The sequence below is a fragment of the Amblyomma maculatum genome, chromosome 1, assembly GCF_055883805.1.
Source record: "Amblyomma maculatum isolate TAMU_Amacu chromosome 1, ASM5588380v1, whole genome shotgun sequence".
Taxonomy (NCBI): domain Eukaryota; kingdom Metazoa; phylum Arthropoda; class Arachnida; order Ixodida; family Ixodidae; genus Amblyomma; species Amblyomma maculatum.
The window spans coordinates 243,600,140-243,619,717 of record NC_139344.1 but is presented as its reverse complement, the minus strand read 5'-3'; the positions used below and the strand labels follow the sequence as shown (position 1 = coordinate 243,619,717).

At 42.8% G+C, this 19,578-nt stretch overlaps 1 protein-coding gene across 3 annotated transcripts in view; it reads left to right on the top strand.

Moving 5' to 3' along the window:
* The window catches only part of LOC146206090 (oxysterol-binding protein-related protein 6-like), a 79,674-nt gene that overhangs the window by 26,370 nt on the left and 33,726 nt on the right, over positions 1-19,578 (top strand). For all 3 annotated transcript variants that reach the window (XM_084590740.1, XM_084590741.1, XM_084590742.1), the window contains exons 3-8: positions 3,986-4,214; positions 5,479-5,730; positions 6,654-6,707; positions 6,797-6,910; positions 8,768-8,930; positions 19,342-19,476. In XM_084590740.1, coding sequence (XP_084446866.1) covers positions 4,119-4,214; positions 5,479-5,730; positions 6,654-6,707; positions 6,797-6,910; positions 8,768-8,930; positions 19,342-19,476 — 814 coding nt within the window. In that variant the 5' untranslated portion in view covers positions 3,986-4,118. The remainder of the gene's footprint in view (positions 1-3,985; positions 4,215-5,478; positions 5,731-6,653; positions 6,708-6,796; positions 6,911-8,767; positions 8,931-19,341; positions 19,477-19,578) is intronic.

The window sequence follows — 19,578 nt, the reverse complement described above, 5'->3', positions numbered from 1 at the left end:
CTTGATTTGAAGATGTAACTTCGAATAAATCCAGTCGGTTCCTTCAAACGTTTCGTACGAGCGTGTCAACTGTCGTTCGCTACTTAGGTTCCTCATTAAATTGCTGCTTATTTACTTGGCACCGTGCGTTGTAGATTCGTGCCTGTAGACCATAGCTGAGAGACAGTGTAGAAACAATACTGCATGCTGTGTATCGCTGCTGTGTGCGCCGATCACCTTAGCTAGCGGCACAATGGGTGTACCACTGTTTTGAAAGGAGCAATGTGATATGCTGTTGCAGACAGACAGTGACAAGTAGATGGCAGTCTGCGTAACAGTACCCAGATTGAAAACTTTCATTGTTCTGTCCTTTGGGTGTGATGAGCCAAGTTTCGGTCCTGGTGAAGCTTGACATCCAAAACTCAGTACTGCCTATGAATAGGTTTATGTCAAGTATGCTTTCTTTTATAGGTACATGGAATTGGGGCCATCAGAATGTTTGAATAGCGAACTGTACAGCTTTAATTTTGAAGTTACTCAGGTTTGGCATGCGTTTTTTGGCAAAATTGCTTTGTTAATTTGTGTTTCTGAGAGTAATTGCAGAATTTTTCCAAATCCTTAGCTGTAAAGGCAACTAGTGACGTGTGTTTGTCAGTGTACAGCTCTGCAGCTGTTATGGTTGCAAGTGCCTTGGCCTGCCAACCTTTGGGACATATTGTACCACTGAAATTGAACAGAATATGATTACGCTTGTGTGCGGCCTAGGGATGCACTCTTGACATTGGTATTAGGAGGTATTGGTAGTGGTTGCCTGGGGCTGGTTCATGGCAGCGCTTGATTGTAAGTTGATTGAAAACTCGCGTGGTTCGGGATGTTGGCTATCATGGATGCGGGCAGCACGCAGCTCTCTGCAATTTGATCATGATGCCAGGACTAGCAGACGACCAAGCTTGCACTTGCCTTTTCAGTTTGGAAGTAGCCAGTGCCAAGGTGCACCTGACCTACCTTAACTTTTGCTGCACATAGTGGGACCGGTAGTACAGCTAGTGTAGACAAATTAAACACTGTTGTGGGATCATAACACCGGTTTTCACAACAAAATTTGAGAGTGAAATTGAGATGCTGCTCTTGTGCGTGTGCTTCACGCTGCAGGCTTTCGCTATCGGGCTTCATTTTCTCCTATTGAGGTCTTTTATGATGAAGCATACTGAGGTGCATGTGCATGCATGCTTTATATACACCCTGCTTGGATTACCTTACACTTTTCAAGTGAATAAGGCTGCATTTGATAGGATGGGGGATGATGCAGGAACACTGAAGCCCTATTGTATGGTAGTGATGTGAAGAGGTCTTTCTACTACTTTTCAAAACCCCACAATGTATGGTGGAAGCTACATTTGGTTTTCTAGTAACCAAGTCTAACAGATAAGTGATTTCTAGCTGATTGTTTACTTTAAACCAGCTTGTTTTCTTATGTGCTTATTTCTGGTTTGGTTTGGTTTGTGGGGTTTAACGTCCCAAAGCGACTCAGGCTATGAGAGACGCCGTAGTGAAGGATTCCGGAAATTTCGACCATCTGAGGTTCTTTTCTGACATATACAGGGTAATTTCGCATGCTTGCAGTCAAGGTCAGGCACCTTCTGCTTAGAGGAATGATATACCTGACAGTGCTTATGGTTCTATTTTGTGTTTACATTTTATTAGTTTTTATAATTCAGGCATTAGTATTCATTAAAGTATTCATTAATTTTAATGTGGTTGCTTTCTTTTCTCTATCTGAAAAATCTAGAGCGTTTGGGTGCTCACTAACATATTGTTTTCATAGTGTTGGTAGCTGGTGAATGACCTGCATCTAATTTTTTGTGCTTGATTTAAATTAAAAATGAAATAGGGGATAGCTATATACTTTAACTCTGTGGTAACAAAATGTAACAATTGTTAACAGATTCTTTTAGTTATTTAGGCAAACATCAGCTCTGTGTACCGTGCCCCCATTTTTTCTTAGATTTCTTGGATCATTAACTCCTTTTAGAAAAATTATGTGATGAGCATTTAAAATCATTTTGTACGTGTTAAAAGAAAACCCCGGTACCACAACTGCAAGGATAAGATTGTAGTATTGAGGTTCAGGTGTATACAAAGGCATGTAGTGCCATGGCGCCAGTCAGCATTGTTGCTCTAAAGCCGAGATGGATGGATGTTGGAGAAACCTGAAAATATACCAGGAAATATTTCGTTCCCTACATTTTAAAGGAAACTAATGTAGAAGTGTTCAATTGTTGAGGTCTGACTGACACTGAAATGAATGGGGCAAGCAAGGGGCAATATAGGGCTACAATTAGTCCGTGAAGGAGGAAATGATGTTAGTGTAGCAGTGTGGGTTGTTTCCAGTGTTCTTTATATTTTGTTTTGTTTTGGAGGTAGAGCAAGCATCTTATGTGCAGATATACTGTGCCTTTAATGCCCAGTTAAGTGAAGAAATCTCCATGATGCCTTTTTGCAAGGCAGGGACAAAAATTGGTCAGAATGTTGTCCTGTGCCACTGCACTTGGTCATGCAGTATGCTAGCAAATGGCATGCACTGTTGGTTTCTCCAGGGCCATGAAAATACCTAACACTATGGAAACTGGCAGCATATGTGGCTGTATAGAGGTTGTCCAGCTTTTGAAGCAAGTGTGCATTTAATCGATTTGGACAGAGAAAGGACATAGATGGCAGGACAGAGGTGGAGCTTCCAACCTTAACAACAGCACAGTTATTGTTAATCAGTTATTTTACATGTTTAATATGCATAAATATTTGTGTGAGTAATATACAAATGTTTTGCTGAAAAATGACAAAAAGGCATTTAAATATTAATCGAAACACCAAAAAACCTGCATTGTCTTGCAGTGTGCAACATTTAAATGTACTCAATAATATTTCAACACTAGACAGCAAGCAGTATAAGTTTATGTTGACATTAATCTTTATTTGCAGTGCTTGTTAGGAATAGGCAAACAGACGAGTCACCATGTCAGTGAATGCCTTAATTGGTAATACATGCTTCAGGTGTAGCAGTGCGGATTCTACCTTTCTTCCTTTGTCAAGGAAGTGGTAGTATATGTGGAGGTCCTATATTTGCTAAGCATGATATTCATGCATTTCTTTTATATGCTCGTAGGTGTTCCCTATTCGCAGGCTTGTGGAAATTACCTCTGTGACCTTCAATTTTGCACGTTTACTTCGTATGCACCATGACTGGCTGTGGTGTGCAGACTTGTGTTCAGTCACTGCGCATTAAAATGTTTTTTGTAATCGTAAGAAAATGATTGCTATGAAAAGCAAGTATGTTCATTTCAGAGTCTAAGCAGTGATTACCGTTCTTGTTATTCATAAAACTGTTGCAGCAAGGCACATCGCATCACATGAGTACTGGGCTTGCAGGGTGCTCTCATCGTTGCACTGCAGATAGGCACTTTTAAATGTTTCTTAGAACCTTGTACTAGTCAAGTTGTACAGTTGTCCACACACCTGTCGAGAGAACTGAAATGATGCGATGTGTTGTAAATTCATAATCATTGCTGCACAGTCGGGCTGATACTACTTTAGAGGCATGAGGAGTTCATGATTCATGTGAACATGCATGCACGATAAGGTGTTGTTTCAAGCTTTAGGCCACTCGTGACACAAGTGTGCTCTTTGATGTGCTGATTAAACACACTAGATGGTTGTTTGGACTATGCTGCCCACCGGAGTATTGGAACGCTTTATACTGTGCCAGTGATATTGAAAATTTCCTTTGTTTTCCAAAGACTGTTTCCGTCTTAGCTCCGCGCTGTAGTTTATCATTTATCTCTCACCCATTTCTCTTCATCTGCTGGAATAGCTGTGGTGTAAGTTGTGTACAAAGTTTATTTGTTTGTAGACTTTGCAATGATTTTTATCACAGCATAAAGAAAAAAAGTGTCATTAGGATCATTTCCTTTTACTGAAACATTGCACTTGGTGTGCATGGCAATTGCAGGGAAAAGGCCTAGGCCACATGTGGGTGCTCCGGGGGTGCTGCAATGTGCCGAGTGCTGGGCTCTGTAGTTTGTGAGCCACAGCAGCCATTTGCGCACTCCTCAACTCTCTGGCCCCTCTGAGGGCGTGCCAGCATGGAGGAGCCCCAACCAGAGATGGCCACCATCACTGCTGCTGCTGCTACTACAAACACCACCACAACTACCACCACCACCAACAATTCAGACTCGGTGTGTAACCCAGTTATTGTGACAGTGCAAAAATACTGATTTTCTGGGCAAGGTAAGCTGTAGCATTGGCCTTGCATATGCAGATTAGGATGAACACATTGGGTTATATCTAACTGAAGGCAAGAAACATTTCTCCTACGCAAGCTGCAGTTGTAAAGGGCAGATGCATAGCAATCAATGGCTTGCCCATAATTGTGTCAGCGGGAAGGCTGTGATTCTGGAGAGCTCAAGTTGCAGCAAAAAATACGAGTACCTTTTGCTTTGCAATTGTCCTAACTTTTTGGGACTCTAGACTCCGTTTATTTTATTAGATCCATATTTTGTAATATTGTGCGTGTTGCGATTTAAGAGAAAAGGTGATGATTCTTAATGTAAATACTTAAAATAGAAACTATAAGTTTAGCTCCTACAAGCTTGTTTTTGGCCTTTACATTTGTTTAATAACGGGCTTGTGGAAAAGCCTCACAATCTTTGGCTTTGTATATAACGGCTGGTCCTTTGTTCCGGAAAAGGTTTTGTGGTTTACCTGATGAGATATGTTGTTCAGGGGGCAAAGAAAAGAAAACAGTATTCAGTTTGATTTCTTGATGTGGCTAGGGTTTAGAACGTTAGTAAATATTTGGTAGCAGCTTGTTGTGCGCTCATAGTTGCTGGTGTTTCTTTAACGGTTAACGGTTTTTTCTCACACTACTTCTTATCACCACAGTCTGTTACGCTTGTTGGTTGTACTTAGAGGGCCAATATTTAGCTACCATTTTCTTGCATACAAAAACTGATCTCATGGGTGCATTTATGTGCTACAAAGCAGGAAGTTTTAATTATTAATCAAGGCTGTTTGATTTCGTTGGTTTCAGTGTGCACTGAAAAGTGAAGGAAAGGAAGAAAAGCGTAGCAGGGGGCGGCAGAAAGTTAGGTGGGTGGATAAGGTTAAGTTCGCAGGGGTCAAGTGGATGCAGCTAGCACAGAACCGGGCTAATTGGAGAAATATAGGAGAGGACTTCGCCCTGCAGTGGGTATAGTCAGGCTGATGATGATGAGGATGATGATGAAAAGTGGAGATGCCAGCCGAAATTCTGAAAGCTGTTCCAGTTAGGCTAAAGGGCAAATTGTTGTGAGTTTAAATTGTTGCGAGCCAAACCTAGTTTGGTAAAGCAGAACTGAGATGACTTCATGAAATGTAATGCAGAAAGCTGCGACAGTGGCATGCTCTCTCGGCTAGAGTTTTATTGGCTTTGCTGCACTGTACACTAACACTACGTTGTAGGAAGCCAGCCCTGGCCGTAGCAGCCCAGCCTCCCAGCAGAGTGAGCCTGGCAGCCGAGCAGCGCCAGATGTGGCATCTACACGACCAGAAGCCCCGGCAGCAACCGCGGGTGGTTCAAGTCGGCGCCGCAGGGCAGCTGATTGGGAAATCATGCAGGGGCTGCGCACAGGCCAGCGTTGTGATGACAAGCCACGAAAATTCGAGGGCTACCTGCTCAAGCGCCGCAAGTGGCCCCTCAAAGGATGGCACAAGGTAATATAACAACATGGAAAAACTGGCCTCTGCGACATAAAAAAAAAAGCAAAAAATTTGTGTGGATTTTCTGCCCTTTGTATAAACATGCACTTTCTCCTAAGTCGCCCTCGATTTCAATCTCACGGAAGTCTGTAGGAAGCGTTCACATCAAATCACTAGAGACACTGGCTTTGCACAAGGGTTACTATAATTTTAATTGCCACTTCTGGTCTCTAACAGGCATTTCGTTGTTTTGAGAAGCCTGAAAATTTCTGGCACCACGAAAAACATTTTTTTTTGTCTCAGTAAAGCTACTACTTTGAGTAATCATGTGCCTAATAAGTATGTGTGCAAATGATGGGGCAGACTGAATTATGTGGGTGTGCTGCTGGTTTTAATTACGATGAAGTATGTGAACTCTGTACGATTGAACCCTAAAATAATCAGAACAGCAGGCACAAACTTTTTGATAGAACAAATTATTTTGGAGGCCCTGGTCAACGTCCGTAAAGCTCCATACAATTGATTTCTCTGTACAGTGAGATGTGGTCAGACTACACTCCTGCAACAATGAAGCTTTCTGAAGTAACAGTCTGCAAATTTTCTTCTTCCGCCATAACAGGAAAATAAAGTACTGGCATATGTGTCTCACACCTTTGACGTATCAGATTCTTTCACACCGCCAGCAAGCGCATTTACGGGTGTGGCCATCTTCATTTGGACATTGCTGATGGTGGTGATCATGAACGATATGTCATTTGCAAAAAATAGTACCATACTCGCATAATGAACCCGCTTTTTCGAAAGTTTGCCTGGTTTTATGCCATGGCTTCCAAGTGTACCCATTGTTTTCCATTTTGGCCCACACCTAGTTCAGTTTCCGTTTTTCCTGAATTACTGAGTGCACATCTAAAACATCTTCTGCCTTCTTTTCTGTGCAGCGGTTCTTTTGCCTTGAGAAAGGGATCCTAACGTATGCAAAGTCTTCAACAGATGTGAGCACACACTTCTTTTCTTCTTTTGTATTGTGTTCAGGTGGTTTTGGCTTGTTATTTATGGCTGATACTATGCTTCCTAATTACAGATGGCAAAGGGAAAAAATCATGGTTCTGTTGACCTTGGTCTTTCTGTGATTTCCACCAAGAGCAAAGGACGACGCATTGACATTGATGCGGAAGAATTCATCTATCATCTGAAGGTTAGTGCTATGTTAGCTGGCCGTGTGTGACATAAAACCTGATGTTCTCTAGAAAGTGCAGAAAAAATGCATGTGAGGTTTTTAACATTGAAAGTTGAAATTTTTCATTTTACATTGGCGGTGAAACTGGCATGATCATAATTGTGGTGACTGATAACATGAGTCTTCCATTGTAGCAGCACTTGATTGTTCAACATAACTGCATCTTTATGTGGTAACGTGGAGGTGGCCGCAGATTTTTGAATGCAGTTGAACACTGTTTTGTGATGGCTTCATTGTTGTGCCTCGTTTTCGGGTAATTTGAAAACCTGCTCAAGTTTTTCTGTAGTTTACCAACAAGCTTTGAATTAATGAGGTCTATTTTACCTGTGTAACATGCTTTTAATCGAACAAGTCGACATATGTGGTTTTGTTGTCCTCTCGAGCTACAACTTGCCTTTTTATTCAGGCTACGTGGACGACTGTCCAGCCACAAATAATAGTTAGCAAATGTTAGGCATTTGAACTGTCTTTCCATTCAGATCTCATTTAAAAGTAGTACTCACTTCATCGTATGTCTTAATATTGCTTCATCCCGTGCACATGTCTGTTTTATATCTGGTTTAGCATACATAAGTCCCCTAGTTTCCCGTGATTCCTCAAAAATTGTAGATTTTGGCATTCTTCCTAGAATTATTGTTCCGCTGCTGTGTTCTTTGAAGCTATTATTGTTATGGACATCAGTAAAGAAGATTTTCCACTGCAGAAAGTTAGTGGTCTTAAACGTACAGCATTTTCTGCACATGCTTTGTCTGTTCTATATTGTGTGCACTTCACAGTGACCATTTCAGTTTGCCATATGGCAACAGCATGCGTGTATAAACTGACGGTTCAGTACTGCGTGGCTTTGGCATCTGACTTTGAGTGAATTCATGATACGATTGGTGTGTATGATGCAGGTGATGGCTAATGTGAATGAAAGAGGCATGGTCCAGTACAGAAAGAGTTTGTATCACTTCTGATAGTTCTCTTGAGCTGAGATATAATATTTCTTTGTAGTCAGCTGTTTGAAGGAAGGAAGTGCAGCGCTCCCTTTTTTTTTTTTTTTAATTTTATTTTGCCCCGCCGGGGTGGCGCAGTGGTTAGGGCGCTCGACTACTGTTCCCAAGGACGCGGGATTGAATCCCGGCCTCGGCGGCCGCTTTTCGATGGAGGCGAAAAGCAAGGCGCCCGTGTGCTGTGCGATGTCAGCGCACGTTAAAGAACCCCAGGTGGTCGAAATTTCCGTAGTCCTCCACTACGGCGTCTCTCATAGCCTGAGTCGCTTTGGGATGTTAAACCCTAAAACCAAACCAAACCTTTTTTATTTGGTGCCCCGAGATTGCTTGCCCACACAGCCAAGCCATGCAATGACCTCAAAGCATGTGCAAGGCCCCTGGGGGATGCACTCACGTGGCTGATCTTTTTTTTGTTTAGCTTATCATTGTTGTGCGCATGTAACGGATGTCGTTTCCAAGTTCTCAGAGCAGAAAGCAAAAATCAGTAGGTTAGTACGACGCTTATGCATGTGTGGGGTGGTAAGTCTGGCTGCATCATGTGTCCTGAATATGAGTTCCTGGTGCCTGTGGTGTTCACAGTGATGGAGCCCTGTGTGCCTCTTGGCTGTTCGTCTCTTTGGTAGTACTGAGTGCCATAGCTATATTGTGCTTCGCAGTGATTCATACTAAGTGAGTGCTTTTTCTCAGTGGGGCTGTTACAAGTGGGCCCGACTGTATTTGTCAGTCTTCATGAAGAAGCCAAGGCAGACGGTGATGGTAACTGAAATAAGTCAGCACCCGGCCCCAAGGTGTTGCTTAGTAAAAAATGCTTGGTTTGCAGGTGAAAAACCAGGCGCAGTTTCAGCAGTGGGTGTCCCAGCTGCAGCACCACCGACTCTACCGGCAGCATGAAATAACGTTTGGCAGTCGGGAGGCACCCAAGATGACATCTCCGGCCGCTGAGGACACTTCTGGCACCCTTCCAGGAGCAAATGGACCATCAGGTGCGTTGACTCTTTGCAACTGTTCCCCAAATGAGAGCCCAGCTTGCCGCCGTCACCACTGCTATCGTGAGCTGATGCTGAGCGCACGCACTTGCACCCAAATCGGCTTTGCTGGCTCTGTTCTGAGGCCCTCTTCGCGCACATGCAAGTGTGTCAAGGTGTCGGCGAGGGACGTAGCAGCTGGGGAGAGGCCGCAAGTTGACACTTTCGCTGCTTCTCATCTTCCGTCGACGAGTGCAAGCGGCAGAGAGCCTATGAAGAACGAAGTTGCATCAGACATAAGAGGGGCTAACGACTCATTTGTTGCGGCCTCCTGTGATGGATCAAACGAGAGTCCAGTGGCACCAGGCACTAGTGAAAGTGTCTCTGAGGTATCAACCAATGTGAGCAAGGACATGGAGCTGAAGCTTAGTGCTGAGGCCTCAGATGATACAGCCCAAAGCAGCAGCATTGGGCGAGGTGCCATCACCTGCGGCATTGACACGGACACATTGGTTGTGACATTTTACCCAGCACTTGGTAGTAACTTTTCAGAGTCTATGACGCATGGAAGTTCTACAGAAGATATGCCGTCAACGCATATCTTTGATGAGCTCCTCTTTAGAAACGCCAGTGGCAGTTACAGAAACCTCGCGGAAGATGAACTGTTTCCAAATGACTTAAATTCTCTGGCTGTCCGTCATGGCAGAAGCTTCAGCGGTTTGCAGAGGTTAAGGCAGGGCACTAATGTTGGGGTTGGTACGGAGCCAGATGCGGAAGTTATTGAACGAGAGCATAATGCAACGGTAAAGATTGTGGGACATACCCATCCACGTGTGCTTTTGAAAGGATGTAAACAGCAGCCTGTGAGTAGGCCCACCGCACAAGTAATTTTGGGCACATTGTCGGCAGATAAGTCAGCTGCAGCTCTGCTAGGTCACTCTGAAAAAGTTGCCCAATCAGAAACTGCTAAGCAGCATCAAAAAACCGCATCGCAATTGAATGATTTGAGATGTCAGAAACAAAATGATCTTGAGGCACATGAAAAACAAATTAAACCAGAAATGCTTGATGTCATGACCTTACCAGGTACGTCATCGAGTAAAAATGATGAAAATTTGGCCACTTGCAAGCTTTCCCAACCTACATTAGCGTTGCCTGTAAGGAGGCCATCGGGCCTCACCTTGCCTCCTGGTCTCACTGATAAAAGCCAGCTAGGCTCAGCTGAAGGAAAAGGCGTTTGTTCCAATGACGGTGAGGGTGTAGCCAGCCTCGTGCCTCAGTTAGGGCTCCAGCAATCGGTCCAAAGTAATGGCACCGATGGGGAAGATTTATCCCTATCTTTAGGGTCAAGGTGGCATCATGACATAGAGCAGCCTACAACAATGACATGTTTAAGTAGTGGATTGGGTATGCCAAATGACACGCCCTCCAAACAGCAAGAGGAGTTAGGTTTAAACTGGCTGTCAGACCCAGCACAATCTAGTGATGACCTTGTTGACTGCATTGATACTAAGCCAACTGTTTCAGGAACAATGCCTGCTGCAGTTGCAGTGGAAACTGTAGCTCAGACCTCCATGTCCTCTCAGACAGGAAGCCAGTCTGGCTTTAGTTCTACCCAGTACTGCACTGCGCTACCTGAACAAACTGGATCGGAGCCCAGGGACAATCTGCAAACATTTCAGTTCTTGCAATCTGACAGCAGCTTCTTTGATGACCTGCAGCACACACCCACTGAAATCATGTTTAGTCATGGCCTGTTTGATAGTTACCTAACCTATGATCATGGCAGTGAGCACTCTGTCTGAAGCCTTCCGTCAGCTCACAGTTTTTGGTAGGGTTGTAGGATTAAAAAGTATTTTTCTGTAACTTTTTCCTGAGGTCTGAATAAATGTACCATTTACCCAAGGACTGGTGCTTGCTAATTGTTTTGTTTGCTGCTGTTTTACCTGAAATATTCAATAATTGAATCAGCAGATGGCTAAAAGTCTGAAGGGCAGCTTGTTCTATGGCAGCTTTGTTTACTTACAAAGCATAGAATGAAATAGGAAGTTAAACTTACTACAAAAGTGCAGTGCACATATCAATATAGTTAAGAGGAATGTAGCATGACACACCTGAAAAGCATTGGTGTTGGGGGCTCCTCTTTTTTTTTTTTTTTTTGTAAAAACAGTTTTAATGCTTTGATTGCTTGTTATTTCGAATTATGAATTTCTGGTGTAGCTAAGTATTAGTTAGGATCTGGAGGTAAGAGGCTTTTCTTTCATTTTTTGTTTTTTACAATCAGAACTGCTTTGATAGAATGCAAACAAAAGTTATGCTGTGAAAAGTACAGTGTAATAACATCGTTATAACAATAGTTCATAGTAATAGTTCAGTAACTGGAAATAGTTCAGTAAGGCAAAATTTGTAATGTAAAATTTAATAGAATATGCACGCAAGAGAAGTGCAATTTAACAATGAAGAGACTGTAACTCGGACGATGCTTACTGAGGAAATGTAGAGACATTTTACGAAGCTTTAGTCCTATTTCGAAGGTTCTCGCGACTATTCTGGAGGTTGCAAGAAAGTGAGAGCGCCTGTTTGTTTGGCTTTTCCACACAGCTTGGACAGCACGCAACAGCTTCAGATCAAGAATCAGTTAGGGTAGCTTTTCTGCATTGCAGCTCTATAGCATGAAAAATGGTACATCAGAGTGAAAGCTGTCACCATTTTCACTGCCTTTGTGACAGCGGGCATGAGCGCATGCTGCAGGTCACTGCAAGGCTGCAACAGTCTTTGCCAATGTTTAATATCCATGCTTGTTATATATTAGTGTTTGACTGTGGGTAAAAACATGCTTTGTTTTTGTTTTTCTCAAGTTCAGTGTGAGCTGAAATTTGCTTTGAAAGCTGTTTGCAATCACCTCAGTGAGTTCTGTGCAGTGTCCAAGAGCAATGCAACAGTTTTTAGAAAAATAGTTGTGGCCGGCTTAACATAGCTTGCAAAAATAATCAAGCACTTTAGTGTAGGCTAGTCATGTTTCATTATGAAGTGATCGCAGCACAAATGCAAGTGGTGCTAAATACAGTAAATTCTCATAATTCGGACTTTAAGGGACCAGAAAGAAATGTTAAAATTAGCCAAAAGTTCGAATTATTGAATGGGCTTGAGGAAACGGCCGTTAACTATTTGCATCGCACTAATTTTATCTAATAAACACGTGCATGACAGTTGTCAGCATTTGAGGTATAACTGTATTGAGAACGACGGTTTTTTCCAGTTTTGTCTAGTGCTTTGCTTTGCGTATACTTGCGGAAATGTTAAATAGTGCTCCAAAATCGTAAAGGCTTTTGCAAACCGGCCTTATTGTTTTTGGTGCTTCCTCGTACATATACGCAGTGAAGCATTGCAGTGAGCGTGGAGTGCGGTGAGACTGCATGACCAGCACACAATTTCAGTGTACTGGAAGCAGCCATTAGATGCGAGCCCAACTAACGTCTGATGCTATAGGCTCACACGGGCATCGGCCTGGACCATGCTCCTAGTTAAGGTTAATCAGAATTTACGAATTAAGGGGGGTCGAATTAATGAGATTTTGCTGTAGTTGGCATTGGGCACACTGCGGTGCTGCTTTGAATAGAGCCCTCCCTGTTGTAAACAATATTACGTCAAAGGTGGGTGTGCAGAATCGGTCATATTTGCCACTAAACTGGTTTTGCTTGTGTTGTGTGTTCCCCGCCACCTTTCTTCTCCCAGTCAGAGCCATGCATGCATGTGTCATACATTCTGCACCATGCTTTGTTACTTGTTTCACGCACCAGACTAGCCACGCATGTTCTGATGTAGCCCAGGAGAGGGCTGCTCTAGAGGTCATCACTGGGCGAAATTTTAAGCCTGAGCCAGGCCTGGGCCGTACTCCACAGGCCCAAGTCCGGCTTTGCTTGATGCTGAAAGGGCCTTAGCCCGGCCCTGTGCTTGGACTTAAACCCAGGCCCAGCCCGAGACCGACGCGGAGGGCTTTTGAGTGGCCTGAGCCCGACCCACTGACCGGGTCGGGTACAGGCTTTCGGCCCAGTCCGAGCCCACGCACAACTCTAGGCTATTCTCTGTCCCGTTAGCGTTTACGATAAAGATGAATTTGGCCTCACTAACTCGGTGCTTCATAAAGCACTACACTGAGTTTCTTTGTTTTGCAAATGAAGCCATGAGGCTGCAGCCCCTTCAGAGCGAGAGTGGGAGCACAACACCACTCGAGGCACATGTAGACACATCTTTTCGATTTCTGGTATGGGAGCAGTTTAAAACAAACCCTGTGGGGCAAATTTATTGCTTCCGTTCCGCAAATGATCCACTCTATAAAGCGTTCACGTCGTCGTACCCAGCCCCTTCACATCCCCTGACGACTACACAACCGTGTTCCAGAGGTTGTGTAGCAGGTGTTTACCGCTTTTTACTCCACAGAGTATTTGGAGTGCCAGCTTTCCTCTAAGAAGTAACATGCTTCCCAAACATGTCTTTTGCTGCAGCATTCCCCTCCCCCCTTTCAATCTTTAGGGCAGCCGCTTCCTGTAAAATCTTCTTTCAACCAGGCCGCCACCTGGCAAGGCAGCAGAGTGATGTGCGGAGATCTCTATCGGCTCAATCTGATGGATGCGCTAAGCCGCTAAGTGTAGATTTTTTTTTTTTAACAAAGCATTTATATGAGGGTGTAGATTCGCTGTGGGCAATCTGCTTGAAGTTTAAATTCATACCAATAGCTGGAGAAGGTGCTGAAATAATATCCGAAGGTTACGAAAGCCGCCAAAATGGTATGGAAAACGTGTCGTAGCAAAATTGTCGAAGTTTCATAAATTTAATGACGATGGCGTTTCTACAGGTATGTACTATGTGTTGCATTTGCATTTGCCAGCTCTTTCAAATCTCATATGAATAAAAAAAGGGCTTTGCTGTTAATTGGTTATCATAACGTTGCTCTTGACTCTACTATTATGCTGATTGATTTTGTGCCCCTGCATTCATATTGTTATTTTTGTAGTGGTGCATAGCTTTCGTTTTTTGTTCTTTTGCATTGTCAGTGGGCTGGGTTCTAGAGTTTATGCTTTGCACTGTTCTTCTGGGAAGTGGCCCTGTAAAACTGGCAAGGCACAGCTTGTACTTCAAGAATGCACTGAAGTAGAATAGGAGGGATATGGACAATGTGGCTGAGGCTCAGCTTTTACTCTTGGGTATATTCAATGTTGGCACTGACTATTTCCATCCATTGTAAGGTTGGCTGCGAGTTTTGTGACTGACAAGCACCTGGTCCTCAGGTTTGCGTTTACGTACAAGTTGAGTGACTGTGATGGGTCTAATAAGCATGCTCTTTCTTATCTTTAGGGATACTTTTACAAGCAATACTTAATGTTGTTCTGAGTAGTTTAATAACAGTAAGGCTTGTATGGCACTAGGCAGCATTGAAAGAGAGCCGAATGGCACACGCTAACACTAGCTTTGTTTTGAACTAGTAGTGTATTGCTGTCATTGTTAAAATGATCAAGATCCGTGCCCCAGGCTGACACTGCTACTTTTGTTTGGTTTGGTTTTGTTTGTGTGGTTTAACGTCCCAAAGCGACTGAGGCTATGAGAGACGCCGTAGTGGAGTGCTCCGGAAATTTCGACCACCTGACAATCTTTTAACGTGCGCTGACATTGCACAGCACACGGATGCCTCTTCGTTTTGCCTCCATCGAAGCGCAGCCGCCGAGGCTACTTTTGTAATCATGGGGTTTAATGCAGTAGCACTGTATTACACTCTTAGCTTTGTACTTGCATGAACACTTTCTGTGCTACACTCTGTTTTGTGAAAGGTGTCATGTTTCTCTTTACATGAGGGGGAAAAAAAAGCACATATTTTGATACAAGCACCAGTGCTTACATAGCAATCCATTCGTACTTTTTGGCCAAAAGTTTGTCATGTTTCTCTTTACATGAGGGGGAAAAAAAAGCACATATTTTGATGCAAGCACCAGTGCTTACATAGCAATCCATTCGTACTTTTTGGCCAAAAGTTTGTCATGTTTCTCTTTACATGAGGGGGAAAAAAAAGCACATATTTTGATGCAAGCACCAGTGCTTACATAGCAATCCATTCATACTTTTTGGCCAAAAGTTTGTCATGTTTCTCTTTACATGAGGGGGAAAAAAAAGCACATATTTTGATGCAAGCACCAGTGCTTACATAGCAATCCATTCGTACTTTTTGGCCAAAAGTTTGTCATGTTTCTCTTTACATGAGGGGGAAAAAAAAGCACATATTTTGATGCAAGCACCAGTGCTTACATAGCAATCCATTCGTACTTTTTGGCCAAAAGTTTGTCATGTTTCTCTTTACATGAGGGGGAAAAAAAAGCACATATTTTGATGCAAGCACCAGTGCTTACATAGCAATCCATTCATACTTTTTGGCCAAAAGTTTGTCATGTTTCTCTTTACATGAGGGGGAAAAAAAAGCACATATTTTGATGCAAGCACCAGTGCTTACATAGCAATCCATTCATACTTTTTGGCCAAAAGTTTTGTTGCGCTGAGGAGTGTGATAATTGCAGTTCATTGCCAAATTTTTTTACTCCGTGTAAAACTAAACCAAGTGATAAAACTCAGAAAGAAGATAGTTTATTTTATAGTTGCTGTTTGGAACATTTGCATGTTTTTCAGCAGAATCACTTTGCCAGTTACGTGTCATGTCTTTGATTATATAAACTTCCTTAGGTTCTTTTGAGTGTACTGAAGCTTTCTTGTTAACTTTTCGTGTGGTGTGTCGATGTGTGCAGTAGGTTGTTCTGTAAGTATTTCACTTGGAAGCATTGTTTTTTAGTTATGTTTTTGACAGAAGAGCCCATCCTTGATGTGAACTCGGCTGTTGTATTTAACTCATTTTATTACCACTGTGCAAGATTTATTAAAGATCTGTACTTACTTATAAGCTATACTTCGTTAAAATCTGTTGAAGTATTTTTGCATATGAATTGTGCTTTTGTGCTCCAGATTTTAAACATGCAGGTGTAAAATACTAATAATGCAACTAATAATGCAAGCAATTGCAGCAATTCCGTAGGCAGCATTAAATTTGTGGACCTGAAGAAGTAACACTATGCAGGACATCTGTTCTCTTGTTCAGTGTATCATGTCAGCGCACTTTCTCATCACATTCTCAGACTTGTATAAAGCCTCACATCTACACGATATTGTCAGGTGGTTAGAAATGTTTCACCCTGGTATGATTCTGCATAGTTATGGTGCTGTTTCTGTGGCTTACGTGAATACAGTTTTTTTTGCAGTTTTTCACTTGTAAGTACTTTTATAGTTGTTTTAATTCAAGATCTGTGCATTCCATCTTTTTTAAGTAGCTTTAATAATTAGGCTGAAGCATTGTTAATGTGGAGGTAGTGCTTTGAAAAATGTGAAATGAAGTAACAATTTATGAAGAATGTGTATTATAGTGAGGCTTGTTTATCAAAGTTGTCTGTCAGTCTGCATCAGTTATCAACTTAAGTGCTAAGAATGCTCCCTATATGGGGGCATTACACGAGTTTCATTAGGACAACTTTCTGGCTTTGCTGAAATATGAGAAGCATATGGCTGGCAGGCTGTTGCATTGCTGCTGGATAGAATTCCCTAGCCCAGGGGTTGTTAAACTTTTTTGGCTCAAGGAACCCCAACAGCATTCAGTTTGTGCCAAGGGAACACGTTTAGAGCTGTGCACGGGCTAGGGCTGGCCAAAAGCCCGTACCCAGCTCGGGCCATTTGGCAGCCCTCTTCCTCGGGCTCGGGCCGAGCCCGGGCCTAGGTATATTTGTCTCGGGTGCCCGGACACTCTGATCTCGAGCACGTGCAATTTTTGTGAAAGCGCATGAATGCAGCCATAGTGCGATAAGCAGAATGCACAGCATTTTACCGCGTCCTCCCCACGTGAGAGCTTCAGAGTTCTTTCCTGACGTAGACCCGCCTTTCGTCCTCGTCGAGAACATATCCTTGGTAGCCGTCAGTGACCGACCAGAGGAGCGTCGCAAATGCCTGAATTCAATGCACAAATTGTTGTTTTTGCATAACATATTAATTCTACATATGTGCTGTCTCTCTATATATTCAGAATTTGTCATTTAAAACGTGAGAACTCAACATTTCAAGACCTTTAATAAAAATTATCACCTTGAAATTATTCCCTTTTGTAGCATAGCTTCAACTGCAAAAATGACATGACGGCCGGGCCGGGCACGGGCCTGTAGCGTTAGGCATGGGCTGGGCTCGGGCTCAAAATTTCTGCGCGTGCACTCCTCTAAACACATTCCCCTAACCCATCACGTTTGTCGTCACAATTGTTACAATTGGGTCGTGTTGCTTGTGAATGTACCTTTTTTGCTTGTTTTGCTGTTTAGTTCAATTTTGTGAGCATACATGCGTTTTCTTGCTTTTGGTTTCCAATCACAGGCACATCTTTTACTCATGCTCATACCTCTAAATCGAAGAATGCAGAAAGCTAGTTGAAAGACAAATGTTTCACAACTTGTTTCCTTGACTGGCTGGGCTGTGCGCAGAATCACGTGACAGCTTGCCTGGCTTTCATTGGCCATTTTCTGCTCAGCACTTGCTCCAGTTACAGCACTGTTTTTTTTTTTTTTTTTTTTTTTTTTTTGGTATTTTAGCGGATGCTGGCTTTTCGGCGTAAACGGGCTTTTTGGTGTCATAACTTTGCTGCTGAAGCCATTGAAACGTCCAGTGTAATGAACATGCTTCGCTTTTGTCTTGTCTTGGATTGGCTGGGTAGGCAGCAAGGCCCATGTACGTTTTCAATTGCTACGTGCAAGAGTGCACATGCTCCAAACATGCCAGCTTGTGCACCATGCCCGTCCAGCATGGTCTTGCATGGGTTCTAAGTATACATAAAATGGCGAAGCAACATTTTGACATGCTACCAAGATCACCGGGTGAGCCACCGTCACGGGCGCTTCCATGAGAACAAACACCCCGCGCTGTTACTGGAGTGCAGTACCTTAATTGGCGCACTGCCATGGTCTGGGCTGAGGACGGTGTTGATGCTGATGGCATGAAAATGAGGAATAAGCTTGAATAAGAAGAGCAACACTCTAAATTGGGTTTTAACAAACCAGGTACTGTGTCTGCCCACGCTTGCAAGGAGTCGAACAGTGTCAGAAATAGGAAGTACGGAGGAGAGGTCAGTGTGAGGGCCCATAGAACCCACAAAAGCAGCCCATGGAACCGAACCCAGTTTGAGAACCACTGGTCTATCCTAAACCGCTGCATAATTAAGGCTCAGTTTGTATGCAGGAATTGGCATTGAAATTCATTACGAAAATTGTGTAGGCATACCACATTCCTAGTTCGAGCAGTGCAACTAAAAATGCTATTCCCTTATTTGCCGCCAGTCTTTGGTGGATTCTATTTGCTAGTCACTAGTGGCTTTTCTACATTTTTAAAGGTCATAGCATAAGTGAGAGATGGGCATTTAATAAAAATTTAATTTTCAAAAAGCAAGAAAACAAATGAATGCTTAAAACACAAACTAAGCAGTACTACAAGCAAAAAAGGGGTCCGCTCACAACCAACATCACGCGGTTATGATGCTTGTAACGACCAAATGTGCAGATGGGGAGTGTCCGTGGCGCATATTAAGGCTCTTGGGGGTTCCTTGAAGCAAAAAAAGTTTTAGAACCCTAACAATTTAAGGGGAGATGCTGGAGAGTGCTTGTATGTGTGCATAGTAGCACAACACACTAGTTACAATTTTGAATTCTTGGTGGAGTCATTTTAACCTTTCATTTATGCCTTGCTTCATTTTTGTAAAGAAGTAAAGCTGCCATAATAGTAGTACTGGTCAGTGGCATATGGTATGGCTACCATAATTTACATTTATGACAACAAATTAAAACTGTTAAACTCTATTCTTGCAATGATGGCATAAAAAGAAAAATTGGAAAAAGAGAAAGAAACTCGTAGTTGATTTTAGCCTCTCGCGGTGCTTCCGAAATATTGCTGCCATCATATGTTAAAATTTAATTCAGATGATCTGGTGGCATTTTATGTTCCAATAAGTGATTTGCTTTCTCTGTCTTCTTGAGTTTGATACTGAAGTTCTTGCATCCTCCTGCCTTGCTTTTTGCAGCAGTTTTCTGTGCATAGTGAGCAGAAGAAAGTGACATTTATTTTGCCAGTCTTTTGCCAATGTTGAAAGTATTATTATTTTTTTTTTAGTGGAAACCTTTTGCATTAAAGGTGTACTTAGCTGTAATCAGTGCCGACAACATGTGCACCATTCCTTCGTTACTTCTTTCAGCAGAAGGAAAATGTTTGAACGAGGGTTCAAACTATCTGTCAGTGTGTGTGAACTTGGCAGTACCAAGCTGTCGGCTCCAAAGTCTAAAAAAGCTTGGGATGTTTTGTTCTTGTCTTGCAGGCTTTGAGCTGAGCAGTTTATCCTCAGCTTTGCTGCTCGAGAATTCCCGCCTAATTCGCAGCCCTTTGAACCAGCAGCAGAGTCGCGTGGCTGCCTGGATCTTGGACTCATCAGCAATTGACCATGGCAACAAAGGTACTGTTTCTTGTTCAGCAATGTTGAACTAGTGGAAATTCTTTTGGGGTGGAGGTCTTGAATTGACCACTGTAAGAATGACCGTTGTAGTAATATGAATTT